This window comes from Nannospalax galili, unplaced genomic scaffold (genome assembly GCF_000622305.1).
Source record: "Nannospalax galili isolate Female #2095 unplaced genomic scaffold, S.galili_v1.0 scaffold290, whole genome shotgun sequence".
In the NCBI taxonomy this organism is placed as follows: Eukaryota; Metazoa; Chordata; class Mammalia; order Rodentia; family Spalacidae; genus Nannospalax; species Nannospalax galili.
In genome coordinates, this window is record NW_008331486.1 from 5,257,323 (window position 1) to 5,277,919 (window position 20,597).

Here is a 20,597-nt window from a genome sequence, read left to right on the forward strand (position 1 = left end):
CAGGGCAAGTCTTCTGCCCTGCCCATTCATGCAGCTGAATTTTAACCTCTGACCTTGAACATCCTGCAGAATCATAGGATCTAGAGGAGGGAGAGCCTGCGATCTCTGGTTGTCTCAGCTTTGGAGCCAGTTCAGCTCTTCTCTGGAGGGTAGGGCCTAGATTGATCTGGAGTGCTGTGCCATTTGGATTTTGCATGCATAGCTCTTTCCAAAGGCTCCGTTTTCCCTGGAATGGCAGAAGAGAGTCCTGTGGCTTTGGGGGCCTGACAGTGACAGGGCCAGATGCTTATTCTGTTACATCTTTCTCCTGTTATGGCCAAACCAGCTTTGGAGTTTAGTACTTAGGAGAGTGGGAATCCTCCCAAAGCCTTGCTGATCACCAGCGTGGAAACTTGTGATTGGAGTTCTGGCTGTCGGTATATTCAGTGTGCTCCACTTCCTTCCCTAATCTGTTAAAGGGAACTCAGCACTGACGTATTTTACAGGGGTGTTATGTGGAGAACCAAAGCCCGACTCTTCATTCTTGAAGTGTGACAATATTACTAAATAACGTGGCAACTGTCTTTGTTGTTGTTTGATTTGTGTGTGCGTGTGTGTGTATGTGTGTGGTGTTGAGCTCAGACCCAGAGGCCCAGCATGGTACCACACACTCTTTTAATCCTTACACTCAGGATGCAGAAACAAGCAAATCTCTGTGAGTCTGAGCCTAGCCTGGTCCTTATCCTTAGTTCTAGGCTAGCCAGAGCTACATAGTGAGACCTTGTCTCAAAAAAAGAAAAAAAAAGAAAGAAAAGAAAAGTGATGAGACCTCGCATGGGCTGACCAGGCCCTCCAACACTGAGCTGTATTCTCAGCACCTGAGTGTCAGCTTCTAAGGGAAGGGAGAGGAGGACATCAGAAGGTTCTGATGGTTCATCAAAACACCAGGCCTGTAATCCCAGTTACCTGAGAGGCTGAGCCAGGAGGAAAAAGGGTAAGGACAACTTAATGAGACCTTGTCTCTAAATAAAAAGTGAGGAGAGGGTGGGGATCTCACTCAGTGACAGACCACTTACTTAGCATTTTTGAGGCTCTAGGTTTGACCTCCACTATACTCCCCCCCACCAACAAAAAAAGATTCTAAAGCCTCAGCTAAAGTCTCTTTTTAAAAAAAATATTTTATTATTTTTATTTTATGTGTATGAGTGTATTGCCTGCATGTATGTGAGTGCACCTGTGTCATGCATAGTCTCTTCTTTTAATAGAAAAATATCAACTCGGACTGGAGAGATGGCTCAGCCGTTAAGAGCACTGACTGCTTTTGCAGAGGACCTGGGTTCAGTTCCCAAAACCCACCCATATGGTGGCTAACAACCATCCATAACTCCAGTTCTGGGGGAATCCGACACCTTCTTCTGACCTCTGCGGGTATTACATAACATGGGTACACCACATATGCAGGCAGTACATTCATACACATAAAATAAAAATAATAAATAAAATATTAGAAAAAAAGAAAAATAGCAACTCATGCTCTCAGTGTAGAGCTGAGATTCGAATCCTTGACTTGTGACAGGCTTGGCACAGGTTTGCATGCCCTGTCTGACCAGGTGTTGACTCAGTTAGAAGGGAAGCAGCCCTCTTCTTCCTAAAGTGTATCCATTTCTCAGGCAGTCTCAGCAAACCTTCCCAAAGAGCTCAACCAGACAGGAAGCAGGTTATGCCTAGTCAACAAGAGTTCAAATTTAAGCTAGGTATGGTAACCTTTAATTTCAGCTCTGGGGAGGCAGAGGCAGGTAGATTTCTGTGAGTTCAAAGCCAGCCTGGTCTACTTAGAAAAAAAAAAGCAAATTTAGACAGTTTTGGAAGTGCTTATAAACGTTAAGGAAATGTTAAAAGTATTGAATTAGTTGCATCTCACTGGGTTTACAGCTGTAATAGGGGCTCTGAGACGGCTCAGTGCTTAAAGGCACTTCTTAAGCTTGACAACCTGAGTTCTATCACCAGAATCCATGTTAGGAAAGAACCAACTCATGCAAGTTTCCCCTGATTCCACGTGCATTGGCACAAGTGTATGTGGCACAAGTGTTACATACACACACACAACACACACACACACACACATAAATAAATAAATAAATAAATAAATAAATAAATAAATAAATAAATAAGTGTTTAAAGAATCGGTGTTAAAAAAGAAGAGAAGTGTACTAGAGTCTGGCCTGCTGAGCACAAGGCTGCTGGGGTGCTGAGGAGCCAGAGAGGAATCCTACCTCCTCAGACCACACCTAGAAAGAGACCCTTAGTTGTGAGTCGGCATTTGTGAGAGCCCTGGGGTGAGTAATAGGAACCTCAGACATCCTCCTCAGGGCCACAGAGAAAGTGACCGTGTGTCTGTGAGGACAAGAGCAGACACTCTGGGCTGGCTGAGGGCAGTGTGCGTGCCGAGACATGAATGTCGCCTGTGGTGTGTGCTGTGCTCTTGTCAAGTTTCCATCCCCCGTTCTCTGTCAGCCTTTCTGTCCTCCATCTCCTGGGTTTGAATCTGTAGGTTTGAGAGTCTCCTCCACCTTTTTTTTTTCTCTTTACCCTTTGAAAAGTCATAGGAAGTTAAAACCAGAGGTTAAAATTCAGAGTAGTTAAACTGCACTCTGTTTAGAGAATTAGAGTGGAAAGAATCCAGCCATACAGAGGCCTCCTGAGATGCCAAAGTGTCCATGGGCAGGGAGTGATCCCCTGATCCTTTTCAACCCTGATCCCTCAGCAGGGCCATGCATTTCACAGGCACAGGTACCTGGTACCACCTTGCAGGGGATAGCCCGTCTTTACCCAAGGTGGCCAATCACTCACGTTTCTGATTTGGAAAAGCAACTCAGGGCTTTCATGCATAGGAATCCTAGGGACACTATGGCAGCCATTGCTGGAGGAAAACTGCCCACAGCCTGCCTCAGTTGGTCACACCACAAAGCCAGGCATTTATAGGTTGTGAATTATCTGAGAGCTACCATCTGGTCAGACTGTCACCAGAAACAGGGCCAGTGAGGTGTGTTTTCTATAGGATCTGGCTATGGGCACAGATGCTGAGGGGGAGAAGATCAAGGACCCCATGAGAGCCATCGTCCCCATCCTGCTGGATGCAAACGTCAGCACTTACGACAAGATCCGCATCATTCTTCTCTACATCTTCCTGAAGAACGGTAAGGAGGGACAGGAGGGAGAGGAGGGGATGCATAGGCAGAGAAAAGCAGGTGGAAAGTGGCTTAGAAGGCCTGGGAGGGAGCAGGAGCTCCAAGAGGCTCCTCATGTGTGGGCCTAACTGGGGCCGGGTCCGCTGCACCAGAGGCTCAGTCTCCTCAGCAACCCTGAGCAAACAAGGAACATGTGACGTGGAGGGGCCCATGACTGGGGAACAGGTTGCTGTTTGGTTTTTGGGCCAGTTTGCTAGCTCAGCCTGCCAGATGTTTCCAACTTGCCTCTCATTGACAACCACTGGTGTTTAGCCTGTAATCCTTTAAGAGGTTAAGACAGGGAGATCATGAGTTCAAGGCCAGTCTCAGCTTCAAAGTGAGTTTGAGGCCAGCTGGACTGTGTAAATCTCTGTCTCAAAAATAAATAAATAAACAAGAATTGAAAAAAGAATTGTTTTTCACCCACATCACCATATAAAAGACAGTAAGTCTCTCCTGTCCAGTGTGGCTTTGTTGTAGAGTCAGGGTGGTCAAGGACTACTGGGAAGCCAGGTGGACAGAAGCAGATTGGGAGGGGCAGGTGCCGATGGTCAGCTCTCAGCTCGAGTGGCTAGAGTAGACCCGAAAGTTTTATTTTGACCCCTTCTTAGATGTGATTGATAGATCACTGCCCACAACCCTGAGGCTGACAAGGGAGGACATTGACTGCTCATGGGGGTGGAGACAGCAGGGGTTAGGTGTACTGACCGCATGTTTGTTTCTCAGGCATCACTGAAGAGAACCTGAACAAACTCATCCAGCATGCCCAGATCCCCCCGGAGGACAGTGAGATCATCACCAACATGGCTCACCTCGGCGTGCCCATCGTCACAGATGTAAGGGCCAGTTTGTAGGCTGGCAGAGATGGGGTCTGGCATAGTCTATCTTCTCCACATTTGTGATTGTAGCTTTTTAGAGTGCAGCCACATGGGGCCCAGCGTGGTGGGACATGCCTTTAATTCCAGCACTAGGGAGGTAGAGGTAGGCAGATCTCTGTGAGATTGAGGCCAATCTGGTCTATATAGGAAGTTCCAGGCCAGCTGGGGCTGCAGGGAAACTCGGAGAGAGAAAGACAGAGACAGAGACAGAGAGAAAATATGAATCAGAGATGGGGGGACGAGGATCAGTGAAACAGGTGAAAATCAGGAGTCACATGGTCACTAAAGCTGAGCTATCATTTCTGAGCTAGTTCAAAACGGGTCACTTCACTTTCCTCTGCCATATCTCGAGGTAAGTGTGGCCTGCCTTTGGGCACCTCAGGCTCAGCACCTCCCAGAGGATGGCAACACCAGTCAAGAGAGCTGTTTGACCACCTCCATGTCTTTGGCAGTCGGGTGACTAAAAGCCACACCAGGCAGATTGTTCAGAAGCCTGGGCTGCAGTGTGCTCAGAGAGAACAGGCAGGTCCTCCAGGATCCTTTAGGACACTCCTTGAACTCCAGGTGGAGGAGCCCTACTGCATGTTTCCACCTGCAAGCAGGCAGCCCCTGGAACAGAGCTGGCAAAGCCAACTGGGAGTCTCCAGGAGGGACCAGGCTCCACTGCTGCTCATCAACAGCCGGCAGCTGATGGGCGTTGGTGTCCTTAGAGCCTGGCTCACAGAGGGACCAAAGCAACAGAACTGATTCACTCAGCATGACCCGTGCTATTGGCATGAAGCAAAAAACAAATCGCATATAACCAGTATAATCTCCTGTAATAGAAAACTACCCAGGCTGACCTGTGTAGCCCAGACTGGTCTTGAATTCATAGCAAGCCCCTGCTTCAGCCTCCCAAGTGCTGGGATTACAGGTGTGAGCCACCATACCAATGTGGATTTTTTTGTTGTTGTTACACTTACATATTTGACCGCCAGTTGCCATTTTTCATTACTGAAGAACCACATTTGCTCAAATCTCCCTTGTTTTCCTAGTTTCTTAAAAGGCATACATTTTGAGGCCATTCTGGGCAAAATTTCTCCCTTATTACTCTTTGCCAATGCCGATTCTGAAATGGGTCATTGAGAGAATGTCTAGAGGCCACAGAGACCCAGGGGAGCCTGACCTTGTGTGTGTTTGCATTCAGTCCACACTGCGCCGCAGGAGCAAACCAGAGCGGAAGGAGCGCATCAGTGAGCAGACCTACCAGCTGTCACGATGGACCCCCATCATTAAAGACATCATGGAGGTCAGTGCTCGGGGTGGGCAGCAGGAGCTAGGGCCCAGGCTCCTCAGCACAGGGCCCAGGCTCTTCAGCACATGGCCCAGGTTCCAGCACCTCTGCTTGCAGGTGACAGTGGCATCCGTGTGTAGTTCCCTTGAGGATGAGCACCCAGAGCTGTCAGCACCCCCAGAGCCCCTTGCTCCTGAACAACTCTGAGGTTGCCACATGGAGACCCCAAGAGCCATTTGCCTGCTGCTTCCATCTCGGGAGTCTAGTCCCCTGCTGTAGAGGTGCCTCAGTGTACAGGATCCTGAAGAGCCAGGTCCATCACAGCATCTCAAGACTCAGATGAGAAGCACACACATTCCACTGGGGAGCATGGTTGTGCTGTGTCACACCTCAGCCAGATGTGGGCCTTTGCAGGGGCTGCAGCCTGCCCTCCTCTCCTCCACTGCTCTACTCTGAGCCCTCCCCATCCCAGCAGACAGACCTACACTTTGTTGCTCCAAAGATGCTATTTACATATGCCCAATTTAGGGTCATCTATTTTTTTTTTTTTTTGAGACAGCCCAAGCTGTCCTCAAACTTACTATGTAGCCAAGGATAACCCTGAAGTTCTTCCTGTGTTTATCCTCCAAGTACTAGAATAAAGTCATACACCACCACACCCAGTATATGCAGCACTGGGGACCAATTCAGGGCTTAGTGCAGCTAAGGAAGCATTTTACCAACTGAGTTATGGCCCCAGCCTGGGGTCATCTTCTGATGGGACAATCCTGTCATCTTGGACACTGTGTCCTTGGCACAGAGCTGCATGCACAGAGTGTCTCCATGTTTGTTGGGGGACATGCCCTGTGGCCTTGCTCCCCTCCCTCACTGGAGCAGAAGGAGACCTGCAGAGTCCTACACTACTGGGTCTGTAAGGTTGGGTGAGGCAATCTTTAATTTCTGCACTTGATGGGCAAACATAACAGAAGTCCAGAGAATAGGGGCTTGCTCGGTTTCCGTCAGGAATCACTACTGGATTATAGACCAGAAGTGTCTTTGTGTTTATACAGTGAGTCAGTGCCCTCTTTTAAAAATCTCCACACCAAAAGCAGGAGTGGTTGTGAAGCGTCCAGGAACCATGCGCGCCTCTGCGTCGGGGGAAAGCAGCCCTCCTGTGTGCTGCTCCCCTGCCTCTGCCTCCACCCCCCCCGCCCCTCCTCCTGGTCCCCTAAGTAGGCCTATGTAGGCTTCCCCTGCTGCTCCTAAGAGGAATGTGGGTTTCTAGGCAGCAGGAGATGGCTGGAACCCTCCCACCAGACAATTAGCCCCTTGACAAATTGCAAGGGAGGCTCTGCCTGGGGCCTAGTTTCCACCAGGCTGACAGCACGTGTCAGGAATTTAGTGGACAGAATACAGTGTGTGTCCTCAATGGGTCACACATGGCATAAACTGCAAGTGAAGAGGGGAAAATGAATGCTTTGTATGTTTGGTGCTTAGACTTAACCTACATGTCCAGGCAGTCAGAGCATGTGTGGTGGCACCAGGCCTGTGCTGTGCCTGGTCCCCTGGTGGTGGCAGTAAGTGGGGGGAGGTAGTGGATGCTGCAGATGGCAGCCTGCTCTCTTGTCTTTCTCCACTCTAGGACACTATTGAGGACAAACTGGACACTAAACATTACCCGTATATCTCTACCCGCTCCTCCGCCTCCTTCAGCACCACAGCTGTCAGGTAAGCAGACATGGGGCAAGCAGCGCAGATGACTGTCTGCCTGAGAATGATATGAGATATTAGAGTCCTCCCACATCTCCCAATGTGGCCAGGGGCAGCAGGCCTACGCTCACAGCAGGCCACTCCACGCTGGCCTCTGGCTTTCAGTCCCTTATAAACTCACCATGTCTTCCCTCACTCACTCGTCCACCTCAACCACCCACCTCTTTGCTCATCTTTGAACGAGCCTGGCCCACTTGTGCCTCAGGACCTTTGCATTTGCTTTTCCCTGAAGTTATCTGCAGCTAGATAAGCCTTCCTGGTAGGGGTCCCCTTTAGTCTCCTGTAGGTCCGGTCCCATCAGTTGTTCCTCAAGCACCCTGTTTATGAGCACCAGCTTTCATAGCAACCCTAATGTGGAAACAGCCCAGGTGCTCACCAGCTGACAAGTGTGTAAACAGAATGGAGAGCTGGAGGGCGTGAGCTGGGCATAGTTAGTTGCTGCAGAGAGGACGGTCACCAGCACTGGATCATCACCTGCAGTTCTAGGCCTGACACTCTTTAGAATACGAGCCGCCCTGTCCCTTTTTTCTGGCATGTCCCACCTGTCTTTCCTCTCTTCCCTTCCTCTCTGTGACTTCATCCTCAGTCTTTGCTTGTGCCTGGGCAATGTGTCTGCAGTGGTACCTGTGGCATCGGCATCCCCTCCTCTGGCAGCAAAGGTGGAAAGGTCATTGCCAAACATGAAATAAAGTACAGCCTCCAAAGGCTGCCCCTGCTGGGCTGGTTGAAGACGACAGGGTACCAAACTGCACAAGGGAGTGATCCCCGGCTCTGCGGCCCACACAGTGCCCAGGTGCTTCCAGGCTGTCCTGAGTAGGGAATATGGGCAGAGGAATCTACTTAGGGAAGTCCAGGGACAGAGGGAGGCTGCTAGTAAGGCCACACTTCTCCAGCTCACCTGCTCTTTTCACCTCCTGAGTGAAGCCTGAGCAAGGCTCTGTGGCCTCTTGTTCTGTCCTGTGGCCCTCAGCAATTCTCCATCACAGCAAAGTTCAGACCTGTTTCTCTTTCACTTACCCCATTAGACTGCCATCTTAGTGGGTAAGCACTGTCCCAGGAAACACAGCGCCTGGAGGCCCGGCCCTCAGAAAGCTGTGCAGCACATGTTGGCTAGGGATCAGCATGCAGCCTGAGGTGGAGTCGGCTCTCCCTGCTGCTCGGTGCTACAGAGTCCCAGACAAGCTCAGGAACGTGCGTGATCTGAAACAGACATCTGAGTGAGTCAACAGGCACAGCTGCTGAGCCCCACATCGAACGCTACAGCTCAACCAGGCCTGTCTGTTGCCTGTGTGTTAGAGTGGTGGGGTCACAGCAGGACCCTGTGACTCCTCCAGGCAGCATCTGGGCTTGGCCAGCACTGACTAAGCATCTACTCTATTTTGGGATCAGGTGTGCAGAAGTATAACAAGCCAGTGTGGACGAAGGACTGGATACCGTGAGTGCAGACATAACTCATCTCTCTCCCTCTCCCCCCCCCCCACAGCGCCCGTTATGGACACTGGCACAAGAATAAGGCCCCCGGGGAATACCGCAGTGGCCCACGCCTCATTATTTTCATTCTTGGAGGCGTGAGCCTGAATGAGATGCGCTGTGCTTACGAGGTGACCCAGGCCAACGGCAAGTGGGAAGTGCTGATAGGTGAGCAAGGCATGAGTTCTGCAGGAGGAGCTGCCTCATCGCACTGTCACTCCATCCCATGCTTTGTGTCGCATTTTGTCTTGGGTCCTCCCTTACCCCAGCAAAACTTAGTCCTAGATAACAGTGTGGAAATGGCAGAGGCTGAGGTTGAAGGGACATGTCCACCCTACTGTGTCTCTTGCTGAAAGACAGCATCATGGGGTGGGAAGAACCTGGTCATAGGGCCTCAAATCCCACTGCCAAGTGAGGTCACCTCAAGCAAGTGAGCATGTCTGGAACCCATTTCCTTACCCAACAAGGCGGGGTTCATAACTCCCACTTGCGGCCTGGAATGGGCCAGAGAGGAGAGCTGCATATTCCCAGCTTTGGGTCTTGCACCACAGTTGCTCCGTGGACTTCAGGGAATCATTACTGTCCCACACCCCTCTGTTGGAGAGAGAGAGAGAGAGAGACAGCATGTGTGTGAATACAGCCTGAAACCCTAGCCTGGTGGCTGGACCTTTAAGAATTCCCCAGATAGTCCCCATCGCCTTCTGGTCTGCCACACCTTTCCTGATATTTCCCGTTCACTTCCACAAGAGAAGCTGCTGGTAGAAGCTGGTCTGTTGCAGCTGGAGGCCCTCCCCTGCTTCCTCTTTCCAGGAACGCCTACAGCTTCTATGGCTGGCAGAGAAAGGGCAAGGGAGGAAAACCCTTGGTTTCCAGATGTTCTTTTTCTCAAAACATTTGCACCTGCCCAGGAGTTGCTCTTGACATCAGTTGTCAGGAGACTGTCACAGATACTGCCCTGTCTGGGCGCGCCCTCTCTAGGCACACACACTGAGCAAGGCGTGAGGCCAGAGATCTTGGTCTCCCTTGGAAGGGGCGTGCTGAGCACCCAGTGGGCAATGATGTTCTTTAGTGCTACACGGGTTACATGTGTTCTGCCACAGAGGGGCCTCTAGCTGCTCCAGTGGAAAGGCCTCCCTGGCCCCACCCACAGGTGTCCACTTCTGCTCATAATCCCAGACATAGTCAGCTCACTAACAAGTGTCACTTTTGTTTATCCAATTTCGGATGACCAAATCGCAGCACCACCCCCACAAGCTGTCCAAGCAAGTAGGCCCCATAGACCGGTCTACATGGCTGCGTCTGAGTTCACCAAGACAGACTTGAAGCTGGCACCACCCTCCCGATACCACAGCCCAGTGGGAAGATTGTATGCCTCTCCCTAACTCCCACAGGCTTCCCTGGCCTAGTACCAGTCACCCTGTTCCCGGTTTTCCTGTCTATGTTGTAGGCCCCGTAATAATGCTGTCTGCTCCCTGGCTGCATATGTGTTGCATGAATGTGTTAGACGCTTCTGAATGCAAAACAGCTTTCCCGGACAGCAGCTGTCACAGCCAGGCTTTAGGTGTGAACCTTCCTTGTACCCTTTGACTCTGCCTTGAGGTTCCTGGTGGAAGGGGTGGGTGGAAACCCAGGGATAGAAAGCTGCCCATTGGGATCATGGAGGGGACTCCTGTGGACAGCCAACATCCGCTATGTAGCCTCATATGCTTTGTGCATGCCAGCACCGTGCTGCCTGTGTGTGTGCATGTGCGTGTCTGCTTCTCACCCTTCGTTGGCTGCATACACGGTAGGCCTAAGTTGGCATGCTCCTGTGACTACCTTTGTTCAAGCAGTCAGCTGGCCTCTGTTCTCCCACAGGTTCTACACACATTCTCACTCCCACCAAATTTCTCATGGACCTGAGACACCCCGACTTCAGGGAGTCCTCTAGGGTATCTTTTGAGGATCAGGCTCCAACAGTGGAGTGAGAGCCAAAGAAACAAAGTAAAAGCAGCTTATTACAGAGAAGAAACTCTTCTGCTCTGAAGGGCTTTCTTTGATTACTCCGTCACTCTTTTCTTTCTTTTCCCTTTTTACTTTATGATTTCTTTGATTTTTCTTTTACTGAGAAAATGCTTGCAGTTCTTAATGCCAATTGAAAATGTGTCCAGTGCTGCCTTCACACCCTGGGCTCCAACCTGCCAGCTCACTCATGCCTTGGGTGGCATGCTGCTCAGTCAGACAGCTGCAGGCCGCTGGGGTTAAACCCAAGTGACAGTAACCATGTGAATACTCTTCAGAGGATATTAAGTATTGAGGGATACTGGAGGCATAATGCCCAAGCCGGCTGGCCCAGGGTGAAGTGTGAGCACCCACAGGGCATATAAACGTCCTGCTATGGTGTAGTGGGAACTTGAGTGAGGCCGGTAGGGGACAACCACATGCAAAGGGCAGACACTGGGGAGATGCTCATGACTCCTGAGGACAAGACAGGCGTGTCAGGGAACATGAGAGCAGACTCCAGGCCAGTGGAAGACATAGGTGCAGACACCTTTTCCCAAGACTGGCACTTGCAGGGAATGAGTCCTCAGTGGTATGTGGCCTCCAGCCACCATGGACATAGTGACAGTGCTACTGTGAGATGAGCTTTGATCACACTCCTCTCTGCAGAAAGCTATGCTCATGGTCTTTTGCTTTCAAGACACTGTTTTTCTGCCAGCCTGGTGGGGCAGGCTGTGATCCCAACTACTCGGTAGGCAGAGGCAGGAGGATTGTAAGTTCATGGCCTGCCTAGGCCACAGATAAGTTAAAGCCTAGCCTGGGCAACTTAGCAAAATCCTGTCTCAAAACAAAAAGTAAGAAGAGGCCTGGGATATAACTCTGTGGTGGGCCATTTTCCTAGCAAGTGTGAGGCTTGGGGTTCAGCCCCCAAAAAAAGGAAGGAAGAGAAAGGGAAAGAATAGGTGGAGTTGTCTCTTCGCTCTCCTTTAGGTCTTTTGTGAGTTGAGTGGTCGTAACCTCTTCCACCAAGGCCTCTTGGTGAGATCTAGAGCCCTCAGGGAAAATCTGTTCTTGACACCCCATGCTTGTTCCCCAGGAGCACCTTGTCTGTTGGATGGACTATCAGATTCTCTTCCACATCGTCCTTCTTCCTCTTCCTCTTCCCCCTTTCCATGCTATAAATGTGTGGGGAACCTTCTGTGGAAGTGGCAGGCTTGGGCTGAAGCGCTCTGTCACAGTGATGGTACTTCCTCAATGTTGTGATATGTTCTGTCTTGGGCTCTGAAAACGTCCCTTCACCTCGGCTGAGATGTGACCCAGTGAGTGAGCCAGTGTGAGAGGCTGGTAAGCCGTAATGGGAAACCTAGATTGGGGGCCGGGGCTGGGCTCCGGCACCTCCCAGGAACACCCATGACTAAAGTAGCCATTGTGTGCACTCCCTGGCCCACAGCTTAGCAGAGAAGGCTGGATCGCCTTGCTCCAAAGTCTGGTCAGTACCTTGAGCTCTGACAGTCTGTAATTCGGGCCTCAGATCATGCCCACCTCTCCACCCTCCTCCTCCTGGTGGAGCTCTGGAGTGGCCCTTCAGAGCATGGACTAGGTAACACCAGAAGTGGGTTTGTTTAGTGTTCATCCCAAAGGAAGGAACAGTAGGCTCCTCCATTTATCCCACCTTCCCTGAGCAGCAGGACATTAGCTCCAGGACAGCAGCAGTGAGCCATGAAAGCAGGGCTGACCATGGCCCTGGGTCTTGGCTCCCACCCTGCCCATGTTCACCGTCCTCTGGAAAGCAAAGTCCAGCGGTGAGGTAAAACCATAGAGGTGCACATCTGTGACCCAGACCTCAGAAGATTGAGGCAGGAGGGTCTCAAATTCACGGCTAGCCAAGCCTACATAGGGAGAGCCTGTCTAAAAACATTAATTAAAACACATTGGGGTGTGGGGGGGTAGCAAGGCATAGAATAACACCAGTGAGGCCAGAGGCAAAGGGAAATCTGGCTTGCCTCTCCTATTGTAAGTATCCAGGTAACCAAAAGACAGAGCAGCGCAGACCCTTGGAGAGCCTCAGTTTTGTGGCAACTTACCACTTAAGAGATGAGGCCCGGCCATGAGGGAGTGTCCCCAGCAGGCATCACGCATGTCTAGCCAAGCCTACATAGGGAGAGCCTGTCTAAAAACATTAATTAAAACACATTGGGGTGTGGGGGGGGTAGCAAGGCATAGAATAACACCAGTGAGGCCAGAGGCAAAGGGAAATCTGGCTTGCCTCTCCTATTGTAAGTATCCAGGTAACCAAAAGACAGAGCAGCGCAGACCCTTGGAGAGCCTCAGTTTTGTGGCAACTTACCACTTAAGAGATGAGGCCCGGCCATGAGGGAGTGTCCCCAGCAGGCATCACGCATGTGCCTTGTTCTGTTTTCCAGGCTCCCTTCTCTCCAGTCAGTGAGGCACTCCCAGCTGTGGGTCAGAAGGCTCTTGACCACTGAAGGGCCCAGATTCCACTAAACCTCCAGCTACCCCTCCAGACTGCCCATGAGTGAAGTTGTCCAATTAGATTTTTGCTTGTTCTTATCTTGGCTGATGTAGGCCTGTAGCACCAGTCACGAGGCATGGCCCTCAAGCCATCAAAACACGAGACCTCACAGGTTAGATTAGACCTGTTAGGCATGTGCTACTATAAGAGTTGTTTTATGCTTTGATATCGAATATTCTGCTGTATTCTAGATTGCAGCTGGTTAGTTTTGTTTGCGGAGACTGGTTTGGATCTGTGCTTAGAACCAACAGTCAGCTGCTATTAAGTGCCCCTTGTCTGTCCCCCTTTTAAGGATGGCTTCCCTCCCAGGAGGCCCAAGGGAGCTCCGAATCGAGACCTGCCTCCAGTCTTTGGGCCAGCCTACCCTGAGCAGGCTCACCACTGCCCTGGCATTGAGTGTTCCCACCTGTGGGATGAGTGGAACAGCCTTCACAGTCCAGATCTGCTGATGGCCCAGCTCACTGCTCGTTCCCACTCTCAGGGACCTCTTAGGCAGCTAATCAGGGAAGACTAGACCAGCCAGTCTTAGAACTCTGGATTTTCAGTTCTTACCAGAGCTTGCTGTCTGTCTCAGGCTTCGGAGCTTCAGATGGTCATTAGATGGGCCTCCAACTCATTTTCAGAGCCCACTGCTGGCATTTCATAATCACCCAGTTATGTGGGCTGGAAGAGCTCTCATCTGGAAGGCTGACACAGCCAACCACTCGGGGTTCAAAATGGGATCCTCTGCGGCTTCACAGGCACACCCAGCTTATTTTGCAGTGTTGATGGTGCAAAGCTTGAGCTGCAGTTTTGAGACAATGCAGATTGTTGGGTGTCAGGAACTGGCTTTGGGGTGACCTGGATTAATAGCATCCAGACTTGTCCCTTTAAAGAGACCCAGCAAGTGAAGGCTGGGAATGGCCCTGTTCCCAAGGGTCTGGGGCCTCATTGGCTCCTTCTAAGGTTTAGTCCTAAACTTGTTCTTCAGTAAAGACTAGGAAGGTCAGACAGTGATAATATCAGAAAATTCTAGAGCATGGGTTCCTACCCTTGCTTTGGACTCCCCAGATCCCTGAAATGACATGTGAGAAGTCCAGGAGCACTTTGGAATAGGCATTGGACCATAGGAACCCCTTTGAATTTGTTCTCACAATCAAAGCAGCCTTTTGGTTTCCTGGCTGGCTTATTGGCCACTTTCTACACTGGATTCAGAGGCTAGCTTTCAATGTCCAGACACACAGGTTGCATAAAGTGGAGGTCTGGAAGACCCTCACTGGCAGGTCATTCTTCAGAGTTTGGAGCAAGCCTTATAACATGCATGTCCTCCCTCCCTGGTACCACAGCCTTTGACCTCCCTTAGGACTACTTGGAAGGTTGGCAAGCTCACTAAAATGAGCATACTTCAGTGGCGTGGAGCCTTATGAAAACACTCAGGGATGCTCCTGACAGTCATATCACCTCTGCTTAAGGAGCCACGAGTCTGCAGGATAAGGAAACGGCTTTAATGCACAAGGCTCAGGGCAGAGTGCATGTTCAGGCCATCTCGCTTGCTGACCGTGGGCGGGGCCAAGGTGAGAGAGGAAGCCAGGACTTGAAGTGCAGGGAGTAGGGCACTGGGGCCTGTCTCTCACACTTGAAAGTGTTGTACACTTTCTGCTGGTCTAGACTGACTAGGGAACACCCAGGTCAGCTGAGCAAGTGGTAGTCAGAGGCACAGCCACAAAACCTTCTTTTGCCTGCCCTTGGAATGGAAATCTGGAGGTAAGGTCTCGGCTCCCTACTCCCGTGAAGGCCTGGCCCTTCCAGGTCCCGAGGGAGGCACATTTTCAAGTACGGATCTTTTGTTCAGTTCTTCTTTCCCACCAGGACCTTTCCTTGGTGTCCACTGCTGCATGCATGCAGGCCTCATGCTCACACACTTCTGTTCTGTTTGATTAACTCCATGTCCAAACTACATGGTCCATGCATCATTTTTAGTGCGCTTAGATCTCTCTCCTTATGAAAAGGGCCTTCATTTCTTTATTTTCTTATTTTTCCTTTTTTTATTTTTTATTTTTTTACTTTTGCACTAGAAGTGTATCTGATTCCATTAGCTTACACTTTTGCAAGCATTTCTAATCTCTTACAATGCCGGTCTCTACAAGGTAAGGCCTCAGGTCCCCGCCCTTTCCCTCTCACACCTGAGGTCCCCCCACCACACCAGCACCAGCCTGCTGGCTCCCCAAAGTCAGCGGATCCCCAGGCTCTGCCCACCCATGGCCTCCCTGCCGGGCAGGCCCCATTCTTTCTACACATAGGCCCCTGCCATCCCTGCCCTTCTCTGCTGTTGTCTGGAATGTCTCTCCTTGGCTTTACCTGGAGTTCAAGAGGATGAGCAGAGCACAGCCACCTGGCAGACCGCCTGGGCTCTGATGGAGAGGGGGGTTCCTAGGGTCGGCCTGGGACCCTGCCTGAGCCAGAGGATGTGTTTTGCTTAGCCCTAAATGTCTCCAAGGCCTATTGTGACAGGACCCAAGGGTTCCATCCCATTCCCTTCCCAGTTTCCACTGGACCCAGACTAGGGTTGGGGGGAATGGAGACCAGGGGAAAGATGCCCTGGGCTGGAACAGGTAGGTGAGCTCACTGTCTTTCTCTGCCTCCCCAGGATCCACACACATTCTCACCCCACAGAAACTGCTGGACACGCTGAAGAAACTGAACAAAACAGATGAAGAAATAAGCAGTTAAAAAAAACCAAGCTGCCCCTCCAAAGCCCCAGCCCCCTGCCCACAGTGCTCCTCAGCTCCCCAGCGCGACGCCTCGGTTATTCTGCTCCTTCCCAGCCCTGCACGCCCTGGCTGCCCTGTCGCCGCGCTGCATTCATTCCCGTTCCCGTGTGCGAATGACACCCTCTCGTTTGAAACAAGAGAGTAATGCGTTGTTTTCAAAAAACGAGGATCTTCCATAGTACCCCACGAAACGTTCACATGCAAGCGCCACACGGCACAGGTGTTGGAACTCTAGACCGAGTAGACTCCTCCCCTTATTTATGAGCCCATGACCTTGTACATAGCCCCGTGTGCCACGTGTGCATACTGCTTGAGTATGGAAAGGTAGATGTGTGGATATTTCTCAGAGCTTGTTTGGGCTTGTTTCTGTTCTTTTTGGGAATCATGAAATGTCTGTTCTCAGGTGTCCCGCACTGAGGAGTAATTTGTTACCCTGTCTCCAGTTCCTACCCTAGCTGCCAGCTCTCATCCATGCAAGCTGGGAAATGACAGTGGTATACACTTCAGGAGGCTGGGATAGAGCTGACCTTTTTTATTTCTGCAGTGGCTCATGCCCTAATGTTGTAGCTGTAGGTGGCCAGGCTGGGTGCTGGCCAGTGTTCCCTCCAGAGTCTGGTACTGTGTCTTGACCTGTGTCCACAGTACTGTAAGCCTGAGTGAAGGGCCTCCAGCCTGTCACCATCCCTAGACTCTGCCCAGCACCCTCGATTCCTCGAGAGGACTTAGGCCTGACCCTCCTGTCCAGCTCTTCCTCCCCTAGGCTCCACTCCAACACCACCTCTCAAAAGGGTCAGGCTGGGTAGAGATCAAGGCTCAGGAATAGATTGGAACACATGGGTCTCTGCACTTTGGCCAAAGGGTGCTTTGCTAGAAGGGTTGCAGGCCTGAGCAAAGGGCTTTGCTGACCCTGCCTCCACCCAGCAGGTGACGTGTCAGATTATCCTCAGTTTAAGATGCTTCATTCATCTTTATTTTGTGTAGTGTGCAGTCCTATGTCATTGTGGTTGTAAGAGAAAAATGATCATTTTATTCTCTGTATAAAGACGTAGCTGTATAAACGTAGCTAGCTGTAAAGTAGAAATTCAAGAAGTAAATGCTAGGATGGCTCACATCCTCAGGACGCAGCAGCCCCCAGGTCTGGGAGTGAGCACACTGCTCATCCTGCTGCTGACGTCATGAACTATAAAGACAGTGGAAGTCACAAAAAATGTCCTAGCCCAACACCCCCACCCTCTCCCTCCCGCAGACGTGTGTGTATTACCGTGTCTCGTGCTGTTGTTGCAAATGTGGTGTAAGCCTTCCTTTGCGGCGGCTGTGTCCTCCCATGCGTTAGATGAACTGTGGCCCTCCCCCCGTCCTGGCTCTGGAATCTGCCCCACACTCAGACTAGTTTTCGGGTGGCCGCCCTGGGGCCCTTCCTCCCTTCCGCCGTCTTATTTCCTTAGGACAGAAACATAGGAACTCGCATAGGCTTCGTTCCCTGCTGCCGCTTCTTGGGCCTCTCCCTCTGGTCAAGCGATGCTCATGCTTCAGGACTGCGTGTGTCGAACATGTGGGGTTTCCTTTCTGTTATTTATATAAATAATTTATCAAAAGGATATTTAAAAAAACAAAGCTAGTCTGTCTTGAAACCTGTTTACCTTGAAATCCTCGGAATATCAGTGTTTGGCAGTAGGAAGCACAAACATGTCTCACTCTGTACCATTCTGTACTAAAGCATTGGCGTCTAATAAAGACATCAGTGCCCACTCATGGTGTTCAGGCCAACTCTGGACTGGTTTTGCTTTGGGGACTGAAGAAGATGGTGTCCCGCCCCTACGGCCAGCTGAGGCTCAGAGTCTTTGAATCTAGGTGACCATGGCTTTAATTAGGTCTATATCTGTCTCCCATTTGGGGACAATCCATGAAACGTCTCTGGCCTCTTGACAGTAAGAGGATGCTTCCTGGACATGAGGCATGAAGCATGTCTGGGCGGCCTCTGCCTGGAATACCACAGGACCCTACTGTCCTCAACTTGAGCACATGGTGCCAGTGTATTTAAGGCACACAGGTGTCAGACCCATCCCAGCTCACAAGTATAAAGAATTTCCTTCCAGAGTAGAAGCTGGTGCCTCTGCTGCAGGCTTGGAACCTTTCTGTGATCTGGGGAGACTGCCCTGAGGTCAGCCCTATGGGAAAGAGTCCAGCTCAAAGTTATCAGGAAACCTGCTAAGCCATCAGGCACAGGGCTGTGGGGGGTCTGGAAGAATATCCCTCAGTCACTCATTAAATGCTGCTCTATTGGGGTTTGACTTGGGGATATGGCTTGTGCCTAATCATGTGTTGGGAGCCCCACCCTCAGTGGAGGTCCTGGGAGTTGCTGATGGGACATTTCAGAGATGGGGTATGGAAGGACATGACAAGGTTATTGAGGGCCCTGCCCTCAGAAGGAATTGGTACAATTCCCTGGGGACTGTTCAGAAGTCAAGCCTGATTTCTCCCTGCTTTCATCACCATAAGATTTCTCTCTCATGTGCTCCTACCATCAGGCATGAAGTAAGGCCCCTGGACCCTAATAAACAGCTGGATAAGCCAGGCCTGGTGGCATAGGGTTATTATCCTAGCTACTTAAGAGACTGGGGGAAGAGACTTTTATTCCAGAGCTACCTGGACTATGGGGTGGGGTGGAGGGGGTGCTGAAGAGATGGCTCATTGGTTAAGATGACTTGCTGCTCTTCCAGAGGACCCAAGTTCAGTTCTTAGCACCCATTTCAAGCAGCTCACAACTGCCTAAACACTACAGCTCCAGGGGATCCAATGCCCTCTTCTGGCCTCCAAGGGTAGGCACCTGCAGTTATGTGCACATACATACTTGTACACACACAGGCATACCCATAAAAATAAAAGCTTAAAAAAATATGTTTTAGCCAGGCATGGTGGCCCATGCCTTTCATCCCAGCACTCAAAAAGCAGGCGGATTTCTGTAAGATCAAAGGTAGCCTGGTCTACATAGCAAGGTCCAGACCAGCTGGGGCTATAGGGAGACCCTGTCTCAAAAAAAATTAAAAATCTAAATGAACCTCTTTATATATTACTCAGTCTCAGGTATCTTGTTACAGTAACAGAAAACTAGTTAAGACATCACTGCATGGAGGACTCTATCCACCCTAGGCTAGTTGGTGGAACTTACATCCTGCCCCCTGCAAGACTTGCCTTGTAATCAGGCAGTTGTGAAGACGGCCATCTAGTAACCAGGCCAGGCCCCTTTTGATACTGATCTGTCAAATGGGTCCTCTGTTGTTCCACACTTGAGGAAGCTGAGACTCAGAGAGAAGCAGGACTTCATAAAACTGTTGAGGGGGGCGGGGTTCAGACAGCCGTCATGGCACAGCACCAGAATGCAGCCGTATGGGATCCAACACTGGAACTTTTGCGTTCTAAATTATTCTAAACCAAATTTACATTAAAGCGAAATGTAAATGCTGTTTATTTCGGTCCCTCCAGGCTATGGAAATGTCTCTTTAATCTCTGGTTGTTTGGGAGGGGGTGTTTGCTTGTTTTTTTGTACAGTTTTGGTTTTTATTGATTGGTTGGTTGATTGTACATGATGTGTGTGTGTGTGTGTGTGCGCACGCGCGCACATTGATAGGCATTCTCTGTTTGTGTGGGAGTGTGTGTGTGTTTGTGTTTTTGTATAGTTTTGGTTTTTTTTGATTTGTTGGTTTATTGTACATGATGTGTGTGTGTGTGTGTGTGTGTGTGTGTGTGTGTGTGTGCGCACGCGCGCACATTGATAGGCATGTGGAAGTCAGAGAACAACTTTTCATGGTCAGTTTTCTCCTTCCACCACGTGGACTCTGGGGATCTAACTCAGGGTGTAAGACCTGTGCAGCAGGCGCTTTTACTCACTGAGCCATATTGTTGGCCCATATTTTTTTATTTTGACATAGTCTGGATCAGTTGCCCAGGCTGACATTGAACTTATAATCCTCCTACCTCTGCCTCCCAACAAGCTGTGATTACAGGTATGGTCACAATTGGCTACCCTGATTGTTTCCGACATCTCTTGGCCCAGGTGCGTCATCATTTCTCCACCCCATCCCACCAAACAGCACAGAAGTGTTTCACTCTCCCACCAAAGCCCTGGTTCCCAGTGCTTCTCAGCTCAGAAGGAGCCTGTGGGCCCTTTCTCCAAAAGCCCCCTGTCCTGCTGCATATCCTCAGAGAAGATGCTGTCGTAGGCCAAAGTTTGTTCTAAGCACAAACTAGCCCAGGAACCCTGGGACCCAGGTCATGAGCTGTGGCTGCTCTGTCTTTCCAGAGGCTCAGGTCTAGGACAGGGCTTCAACAAAGGTGCCAAGGGGCTAAACCCTGCATGTGTGTGACACCAGGCATCCATCCTGTGGAAGCTGAATGAGTGTCGCTGGGAGACTGAGGGCAGGTCTGAGTGCAATCCTCTCTGGTTCTCTGCACCTGATTGCAATGGACATTTTCTCCTGTGCCATCCCTCAAGGAACAAGTTGAGCTCCAGTCATAGAAATCCCAGTAGCAGTCAGTCATTACTGAGCCTGGTAACCAAAGAATAGACACACTATGAACTAAAAAAGCCCACCATGCTTGGTGGAGAGGCCAGTGCTGAAAGGACAGAGCCTTAAGTGGGCCACAGGCTATGTGAGACACAGCTGCGAGCCAAGGGATCTGCCAGCCAGAAACCTGTGCCCCCACCCCAGCAAGCTGCCTCCCCAACCCCAGGGGCTTCCCCTCCCTACAGTGCTGCAA

General features: G+C 50.6%; 1 protein-coding gene and 1 long non-coding RNA gene across 5 annotated transcripts in view; one reads left to right on the forward strand and one right to left on the reverse strand.

Moving 5' to 3' along the window:
• Positions 1 to 17,606, forward strand: part of Stxbp1 (syntaxin binding protein 1) — a 66,262-nt gene extending 48,656 nt beyond the window's left edge. For 2 of the 3 annotated variants that reach the window (XM_008825069.2, XM_029559760.1), the window contains exons 14-20: positions 3,038 to 3,176; positions 3,933 to 4,042; positions 5,271 to 5,372; positions 6,979 to 7,064; positions 8,590 to 8,744; positions 10,434 to 10,559; positions 15,716 to 17,606. In XM_008825069.2, the coding sequence (XP_008823291.1) occupies positions 3,038 to 3,176; positions 3,933 to 4,042; positions 5,271 to 5,372; positions 6,979 to 7,064; positions 8,590 to 8,744; positions 10,434 to 10,543 (702 nt within the window). In that variant the 3' untranslated portion in view covers positions 10,544 to 10,559; positions 15,716 to 17,606. The remainder of the gene's footprint in view (positions 1 to 3,037; positions 3,177 to 3,932; positions 4,043 to 5,270; positions 5,373 to 6,978; positions 7,065 to 8,589; positions 8,745 to 10,433; positions 10,560 to 15,715) is intronic. The other variant, XM_008825075.2, reaches the window with a different exon arrangement.
• Positions 7,059 to 15,709, reverse strand: LOC115068800. Of its 2 annotated transcripts, none has more exons than XR_003848142.1 (3): positions 9,036 to 10,425; positions 7,731 to 8,306; positions 7,059 to 7,104 (listed from the first exon to the last, which is right to left on the reverse strand). It is a non-coding gene; the product is annotated as an uncharacterized LOC115068800 (long non-coding RNA). The 2 variants fall into 2 exon arrangements; XR_003848148.1 differs by adding an exon at positions 13,642 to 15,709 and having other exon boundaries at positions 7,074 to 8,306; positions 9,036 to 9,170.
• Positions 17,607 to 20,597: the final 2,991 nt, after the last annotated feature.